The sequence below is a fragment of the Salvelinus alpinus genome, chromosome 6 (genome assembly GCF_045679555.1).
Source record: "Salvelinus alpinus chromosome 6, SLU_Salpinus.1, whole genome shotgun sequence".
Classification (NCBI taxonomy): Eukaryota; Metazoa; Chordata; class Actinopteri; order Salmoniformes; family Salmonidae; genus Salvelinus; species Salvelinus alpinus.
The window spans coordinates 19,522,402-19,531,904 of record NC_092091.1 but is presented as its reverse complement, the minus strand read 5'-3'; the positions used below and the strand labels follow the sequence as shown (position 1 = coordinate 19,531,904).

Below are 9,503 nucleotides of genomic sequence, written 5' to 3'. Positions count from 1 at the left end.
TCTGGTCAGCTTTATATCGGACAAAAACTTCAAAATGTGATATTACCAGTCGAAGAAACATTTCAAACTAAGTACTGAATCAATCATTAGGATGTTTTTAACATATAGCTTCAATAAAGTTCCAACCGGAGAATTCGTTCTTGTCTGCGTGAGCAATGGAACGTAGGTGACTTCCATGAAAAAAAAGCATGATCAGAAAATGGCTGCTTGATGGACACCTGACTGATTCTGCTATCATTCTCTCCCACAACATCATAGAAGTCTCATTGTAATTTCTATTGATGGTTGACATCTAGTGGAACCCCTAGGCAGTGCAACATCATTCATAACTCAAGTGGATTTCTTAAGGGACTCTGGTGAATACATACAGGCTCAGATTTCTGACTTCCTGTTTTGATTTCAACTCAGGATTTTGCCTGCCAATATGAGTTCTGTTAATCTCACAGACATAATTCAAACAGTTTTAGAAACTTTAGAGTGTTTTCTATCCAATACTAATAATAATATGCAAATATTAGGATCTATGACTGAGGAGCAGGCCGTTTGATATGGGCACCTTTCATCCAAGCTACTCAATACTGCCCCTTCAGCCATAAGAAGTTAACAGATGGGCTATGTACAGGTGCGATGATCTGTGAGCTGCTCTGACAGCTGGTGCTTGAAATTAGTGAGGGAGATATGAGTCTCCAGCTTCAGTGATTTTTGCAGTTCGTTCCAGTCATTGGCAGCAGAGAACTGGAAGGAAAGGCAGCCAAAGTAGGAATTGGCTTTGGGGATGACCAGTGAAATATACCTGCTGGATCGCGTGCTGTGGGTGGGTGCTACTATGGTGACCAGTGATAAAAAATTAAATGTAAATAAAAATAAAAAAGCTTGGCCTCAGTGATGTACTGGGCCATACGCACTACCCTCTGTAGTGTCTTGCGATCGGAGACCTAGCAGTTGCCATACCAGGCAGTGATGCAACCAGTCAGGATGCTCTCGATGGTGCAGCTGTAGAACCTTTTCAGGATCTGAGGACACATGCCAAATCTTTTCAGTCTCCCGAAGGGGAATAGGTTTTGTCGTGCCCTCTTCATGACTGTCTTGGTGTGCTTGGACCATGTTAGTTTGTTGGTGATGTGGACACCAAGGAACTTGAAGCTCTCAACCTGCTCCACTACAGCCCCATAAATGAGAATGGGGGCATGCTCTGTCCTCTTTTCCTGGACTCCACAATCATCTCCTTTGTCTTGATCATGTTGAGGCAGAGGTTGTTATCCTGGCACCACACAACCAGGTCTCTGATCTCCTCCCTATAAGATGTCTCGTCATTGTCGGTGATCAGGCATATCACTGTTATGTCATTGGCAAACTTAGTGATGGTGTTGGAGTCGTGCCTGGCCGTGCTGTCATGAGTGAACAGGGAGTACAGGAGGGGACTGACAACGCACCGCTGAGAGGCCGCCGTGTTGAGGATCAGCGTGGCGGATGTGTTGTTACCTACCCTTACCACCTGGAGGCGGCCCGTCAGGAAGTCCAGGATCCAGTTGCAGAGGGAGGTGTTTAAGTCCCAGGGTCCTCAGCTTAGTGATGAGCTTTGAGGGCACTATGGTTTTGAACACAGAGCTGTAGTCAATGAATGGCATTCTGACATAGGTGTTCCTTTTGTCCAGGTGGGAAAGGGCAGTGTGGAGTGCAATAGAGATTGCATCATCTGTGGATCTGTTGGGGCGGTATGCAAATTGGAGTGGGTCTAGGGTTTCTGGGATAATGGTGTTGATGTGAGCCATGACCAGCCTTTCAAAGCACTTCATGGCTACAGACATGAGTGCTACGGGTCGGTAGTCCTTTATGCAGGTTACCTTAGTGTTCTTGGGCACAGAGACTATGGTGGTCTGCTTGAAACATGTTGGTATTACAGACTCAGACAGGGAGAGGTTGAAAATGTCAGTGAAGACACTTGCCAGTTGGTCAGCGCATGCTCCGAGTACACATCCTGATAATCCGTCTGGTAGGCTCGTGTCACTGGACAGCTCTTGGCTGTGCTTCCCTTTGTAGTCTGTAATAGTTTGCAAGCACTGCCACATCCAACGAGAGTCGGTGCTGGTGTAGTACGATTCGATCTTAGTCCTGTATTGACACCCTGTTTGATGGTTCATCGGAGTGCATAGTGGGATTTCTTATAAACTTCCTGGTTAGAGTCCCGCTCCTTGAAAGCGGCAGCTCTACCCTTTAGCTTAGTGTGGATGTTGCCTGTAATCCATGGCTTCTGTTTGAGGTATGTACTTACGGTCACTGTGGGGACGACGTCATCGATGCACTTATTGATGAAGCCACTGACTTACGTGGTGTACTCCTCAATGCCATCGGAAGAATCCCGGAACATATTCCAGTCTGTGCTAGCAAAACAGTCCTTTAGCTTAGCATCTTTTTCATCTGACCAATTATTTTTGGACCGAGTCACTGGTTCTTCCTGCTTAAATATTGTCTTCTATCAGGAGCATAGAATTATGGTCAGATTTGCCAAATGGAGGGCGAGGGAGAGCTTTGTATGCTTCTCTGTGTGTGGAGTAAAGGTGGTCTAGAGTTTTTTCCCCTCTGGTTGCACATTTAACATGCAGGTAGAAAATGGATTTAAGTTTCCCTGCATTAAAGTGCCCGGCCACTAGGAGCACCACCTCTGGATGAGAGTTTTCCTGTTTGCTTATGGTGGTATACTGCTGATTGAGTGTGGTCTTAGTGCTAGCATCGGTCTGTGGTGGTATGTAGACAGCTACGAAAAATACAGATGAAAACTCTCTTGGTAGATAGTGTGGTCTACAGCTTATCATGAGATTCTCCACCTCAGGCGAGCAAAACCTTGAGACTTCCTTAGATATCGTCCACAAGCTGTTGTTTACAAATATACATAGACCACCACCCCTTGTCTTACCAGAGGCTGCTGTTCTATCCTGCTTATACAGTGTAAAACTGCCAGCTGTATGTTTTTCATGTCGTTGTTCAGCCACGACTCGGCGACAAGATATTACCATTTTTAATGTCCCATTGGTAGTTTAATCTTGCTCGTAGGTCACTAATTTTATTTTCCAATGATTGCACGTTAGCCAATAGAACTGACATCTTGGATTCTCTTGAAGTATCCCATATCTACCTCCATCAACACCCTGGCTATGACTCCTTTAACTGGTGCTCTACTTCACAGTTCAAAGCATAATACTTCGGAATTTGCAATTCTTGTGATTCCAAATGCCCAAATACTCTTCAGAAACAAAATTATCCAGAACAAGCCCATTCCTGGTTACTCTGATTGATTCCACTTTTCCCAATACATGCTTCACCTTCTTCGATACCTCAAACGGGCTTCTCAGATACACATCTTTATATTAAAAAAACGCATCCCAACAAGAAACAGATACTTATCTGACTCATCATCCATTCCAGTTTTTGACAATTCCCTTTTTCTTCCATAATGTGACACTGCGATTTTACATTCATCATCTTCAACTTTACTCAACACTGTTCCCGATTCAGACTTGGCATCCACTTCCGCCATGATCCCTGCACGTCCCTCCTACGGCGAAGTTGGTTCCTTCACGTAGGTCAAACAAAAACACTGATGATTGGTTGACAAATAGTGCCTCCCACAATGCAGGGGATGGCTGCAAGTTAGAGCTAGTGAGGATCAACTTCAGAAAATTGAAGTCAACTGCAATCTAAACTTCATGACCTTTGATCACATGGTTGTTGTAAAGTTCATGCAGTCGACAAGTAGGCGCAAGTCAGACAATTTTTTTCCCTGTAATGCAACACACTTTGAAAAGCGGAGACCAACGATGGTCACAGACTTAACAACAATTATCCACTTGAATGCGCCCATTATTATAGGGAGGGGATGCAGCCAGCTAAATTATAGGCAAAATCAAATAGGGTGCACCAACCAGAGCAATAAAATGATAACAGCAGATATTATTATTATTATTGATAGGCCTATTATTATCTCCTCATTATTACAGTCATCAATATGTCTCTGACTATATTGTGCCTTGATTACTTCTTTCAGTTCGCTGCAACTAGCGAACAAGCTGCAACAAAAGCTTAACCTGGACAGTTTTATCTCAATCTCTTCATTCAAAGACTCAATCATAGACACTTTTCCTGACAGTTGTGGCTGATTTGCGTGATGTATTGTTGTCTCTACCTTCTTTCCCTTTGTGCTGTTGTATGTGCCCAATAATGTTTGTACCGTGTTTTGTGCTGCTTCCATGTTGTGTTGTCATGTGTTGCTGCCTTGCTATGTTGTTGTGTTAGGTCTCTCTTTATGTAGTGCTGTGTTGTCTCTCTTGTCGTGATGTGTGTTTTGTCCTATATATATATATATATATATACACTACTGTTCAAAAGTTTGGGCTCACTTAGACATTTCCTTGTTTTTTAAAGAAAATAAGAAAAAAATTGTCCATTAAAATATCATCAAATTGATCAGAAATACAGTGTAGACATTGCTAATGTTGTAAATGACTATTGTAGCTGGAATATCTACATAAGCGTACAGAGGCCCATTATCAGCAACCAGAAACAGACGCCTCACAAGTCCTCAACTGGCAGCTTCATTACATAATACCCGCAAAACACCAGTCTCAATGTCAACAGTAAAGAGGCGACTCCGGGATGCTGGCCTTCTAAGCAGAGTTGCAAAGAAGAAGCCATATCTCAGACTGGCCAATAAAAATAAAATATTAAGATGGGCAAAAGAACACAGACACTGGACAGAGGAACTCTGCCTAGAATACTTTTTTTTTATCCCAGCCACTGCAGGAGGTCTTTTGCCTTTTGGTAGGCCGTCATTGTAAATAAGAATTTGTTCTTTACTGATGTGCCTAGTTAAATAAAGAATAAATACTATTTTAATAAATGTATGCACATGTTTTCTTGTGTTCTGAAATGTACACATAAATAAAATCCTCATCCCCCTCCCCCATCAACAGCAGCTGCAGCATAATCACGAACTTTTTCTATCATTATTCGTTTTTATACCCAGACGAAATCCAGAAAAAAACATGATTTGTAGTATAATATAAATAATTTGAAACATGACAGTCTCTAAATATATTTATTTTCATGTATTATATTTTTTGCGAATCAGCTACTAATCAGCTAAAAATAACTGTGTCACAGGATTGCCCTTCAACGTAGTTATCGAGGTAGCGTAGCCGGTTACTCTTTGTTGTCGAGTTCATTCATTTCATGTGTGCTGTTGCAACTAGACAGTAAATACACAACGTTAATTCAAGAAATATATAGATTTACCTGTGACACGATGGCTGCTAACCTATTTCCTGTTCTAAAGTAAGTTTTCGAGAAAGCATAGCTAACGTTAGCTAGCGAGTTATCTGGCAAGCTGGTTAGCAGGTTGACATTTAGCTAGTTAGCTAACGGTAGTAGTTTGCTTTAATTTTGCTTTGAATTTATTAACTACGTCAATATCCAGCCAGCTAGCTAAACAGCACACGATCTACTAGGTAGCTAGCTAGTAACATGTAGCTAACAACACTAACTGGCTAACGTTAACTAGCGAAGATATACCAGATAGCTAGCAAAAGTTGAAGCAACATGGTGTGGTGGTTTTCAAGTTATGAATACTTTTTGTGCATTTAACACGTGAATGTGTTTGTACACTTTAATGCCATGTGTAACGTTTAACAAGGCATGTTTCTCTGTCATCAAATACGTGACACTTAGCCATCCATTTAACGTTAGTTGTCTTATCTCAGTGTCAATCTTTTTCTCTCACAGGTTGGCCACTAAGGTGACTATTGCAGGAGGTGCTTTGTATGTTACCTATGATTCTGGACTATTAGGGGGAAGTGAGCAGGGCTCAGAGGTCCTTGGAAAAGCTAAAGCTGCCATTCCCCCTGCAGTGGATGAGTGGGTGAAGTATTTTGGCTTTAAGGTAAATATGCCTTTATTGTACTGTGATTTTAACTGCGTCTAACAGCCAGAATAATGCACTATGGAGTACGAGGTGAGGGAGGATTAAACGTATATTGTTTTCGTCTAGCTTCCAGCCTTCCCAAAAATTGGATTCTCCCCTATCGAAGCGTGGAACTCTGGTAAGAAATGGTTGACAGCTGATCCATAAAGGACTTTTCCAGACTTACAAGTCTAAAATTGAGCAATTTCAAGAGTTTCTGTTATTTCATTCCAGGGGTGCAGTCATCCATATCTGCTCTCTCATCGGGCCCTACAGCATTAGGTGGCTACACCAACCAAGGCTTGCAGTACCTGAAAGATCTCACCAAATGAAAAGTGACATCCTGCAACTAGCAGACATTTTAAGAACCTAATTTCTGTTTTGGATTGGTCCCTAAGCAATCACAACCAAATCCTCAGGAGTAACACGACTGGTGCGAATGCATACAGCCCTCCTGTATAAGTCACTTGCTTGCTTTGAATGCATAGCCCATCAACTATAAAATGCAGTGGTACAGTAAATTCAGTCGAATTAGGCCAAGGCCAGTGTTGATTTGTGGAACGTGTAGCTGCTGATAATGCCAGAACTCAATATTTGCATTCTATTGGGATGACAGTAATTTGTCAACACAAGCAGAATACATTGCTTTATGCTACTTTGTGAGTAAAAAAAGACAATCTGGATACCACAGCAAGACCTGCACCCAAAAGAAAATACATTAACTGATTGACATTTAGTGTTATGTCTTGTGTGTACATTGTTAATTGTACAATTTATTTTTATCTCAAGACTGATATATTTGGCCTGTTCTGACTTTGCCCTGATTCCATATCTATCCCATCCAACACATTTTATACAGAATGTGTTTTGTGTATGTTTATATATTTCACTATTTAAGAGTAAAATAAACCTAAACATGTCAATTATGAGACCTTTGGTGGGATCTGTATTTTTTACTGAATATGTACTGTGTACTTTAAATCAGTGGTTCCCAACTGTTTTTGCTCCACCAACTGAATTTTGCTCTGCTCGGAGTACCCCGTCATGTGTATTTTAACAGTAAGCCTATGGCAGGAATCATCAACTATACTTAACAAATATAAACAAAACATGTAAAGTGTTGGTTTCATGAGCAGAAATTAAAGATCCCAGAAATGTTCCATACGCACAAAAAGATGATTTGTCTCATGGCTTTTTCTTTTCAACTGCCTAGAAGGCCAGCATCCCGGAGTCGCCTCTTCACTGTTGATGTTGAGACTGGTGTTTTGCGGGTACTATTTAATGAAGCTGCTAGTTGAGGACTTGTTAGGCGTCTTTCTCAAACTAGAGACACTAATGTACTTGTCCTCTTGCTCAGTTGTGCACCGGGGTCGCCCACTATTCTCTGGTTAGAGCCCGTTTGCGCTGTTCTGTGAAGGGAGTAGTACACAGCGTTGTATGAGATCTAAAGTTTTCTTGGCAATTTCTCGCATGGAATATCCTCCATTTCTCAGAACAAGAATAGACTGAGTATCAGAAGGAAGTGCTTTGTTTTGACATTTGAGCTTGTAATCGAACCCACAAATGCTGATGCTCCATATACTCAACTAGTCTAAAGGCCAGTTTATTGCTGCTTTAATCAGAACAACAGTTTTCAGCTGTGCTAACAATTTCAAAAGGGATTTCTAATGATCAATTAGCCTTTTATAATAAACTTGGATTAGCTAACACAACGTGCCATTGGAACACCGGAGTGATGGTTGCTGATAATGGGCCTCTGTATGTCTATGTAGATATTACATAAAAAATCTGCGGTTTCCAGCTACAATAGTCATTTACAACGTAAACAATGTCTACTCTGTATTTCTGATCAATTTGAAGATATTTTAATGGACAAAATGTGCTTTTCTTTCAAAAACAAGGACATTTCTAAGTGACCCCAAATTTTTGAACAGTAGTGTATATACAATCAAATTTATTTTTAAGGACCTTTTTACATCAGATGTCACAAAGTGCTATACAGAACCCCAGCCTAAAACCCCAAACGGCAAGCACTACGGAAAGTATTCAGACCCCTTGACTTTTTCCACATTTTGTTAGGTTACAGCCTTATTCTAAAATTGTTTAAATGGTTTTTTCCCCCTCATCAATCTACACACAATACCCCATAATGACAAAGCAAATGCTGTTTAGAAATTTTTGCTAATTTATTACAAATACAAAAATGAAATATCACATTTACATAAGTATTCAGACCCTTTACTCAGTACTTTGTTGAAGCACCTTTGGCAGCAATTACTGCCTCGAGTCTTGGGTATGACGCTACAATCTTGGCACACCTGAGTTTCATTCTTACAGTGAAATGCTTACTTACAAGCCCTTAACCAACAATGCAGTTAAGGGAAAAAAAGTTACTTATAATTAGAAAAGCAGTAAAATAACAATAGTGAGGCTATATACGGGGGTACCGGTACACAGTCAATGTGCGGGGGCATCGGTTAGTTGAGGTAATATGTAGGTGGGGTTATTAAAGTGACTATGCATAGATAATAACAAAGAGTAGCAGCAGGGTAAAAGAGGGGGGGCAATGCAAATAGTCTGGGTAGCCATTTGATTAGATGTTCAGGAGTCTTATGGCTTGGGGGTTGAAGCTGTTTAGAAGCCTCTTGGACCAAGATTTGGTGCTCCGGTACCGCTTACCGTGCGGTAGCAGAGAGAATGACTAGGTTTATTTGTATTGCTTTTAAATCTTTTAAATTATTTAAAAAAATCTTAACACTTTGTTCTAGCTCAAGTAAACACTATGACTAGGGTGGCTGGAGTCTTTGACAATTTTGACAAAGGGCCTTCCTCTGACACCGGCTTGTATAGAGGTCCTGGATAGCAGGAAGCTTGGCCACAGGTGATGTACTTGGCCGTACGCACTACCCTCTGTAGTGCCGTGGTCGGAGGCCGAGCAGTTGCCATACCAGGCAGTGATGCAACCCGGCAGGATGCTCTCGATGGTACAGCTGGAGAACCTTTTTGAGGATCTGAGGACCCATGCCATATCTTTTCAGTCTCCTGAGGGGGAATAGGTTTAGTCGTGCCCTCTTCACGACTGTCTTTACATGTTAAGTCAGTTAAGAACAAAGCCTTATTTACAATGACGGCCCACCCCGGTTAAACTTGGACGATGCTGGGCCAATTGTGCGCCACCCTATGGGACTCCCAATCACGGCTGGATGTGATACAGCCTGGATTCGAACCAGGGACAGTAGTGATGTTTCTTGCACTGAGATGCAGTGCCTTAGAACGCTGCACCATTCGGGAGTCCAGACTGCTGCGCCACTCGGGATTCTTGGTGTACTTGGACCATGTTAGTTTGTTGGTGATGTGGACGCCAAGATACTTGAAGCTCTCAACCTGCTTCACTACAGCCCTGTCGGTGAGAATGGGGCCGTGCTCAGTACTCCTTTTCCTGTAGTCCACAATCATCTCCTCTGTCTTGATCACGTTGAGGGAGAGGTTGTTGTTCTTGCACCACACGGTCAGGTCTCGGATCTCCTCCCTATAGGCTGTCTCGTCATTG

The 9,503-nt window shown here is 41.8% G+C and overlaps 1 protein-coding gene across 1 annotated transcript; it reads left to right on the top strand.

Moving 5' to 3' along the window:
- The first annotated feature begins 4,937 nt into the window (after positions 1-4,937).
- LOC139578306 (MICOS complex subunit MIC13-like) lies at positions 4,938-6,882 on the top strand. The gene is made up of 4 exons (XM_071405713.1): positions 4,938-5,328; positions 5,776-5,932; positions 6,041-6,092; positions 6,188-6,882. The coding sequence occupies exons 1-4, from the start codon at positions 5,300-5,302 to the stop codon at positions 6,283-6,285; spliced, it is 336 nt and encodes a 111-aa protein (XP_071261814.1). The 5' UTR covers positions 4,938-5,299; the 3' UTR covers positions 6,286-6,882.
- The last annotated feature ends 2,621 nt before the right edge of the window (positions 6,883-9,503 follow it).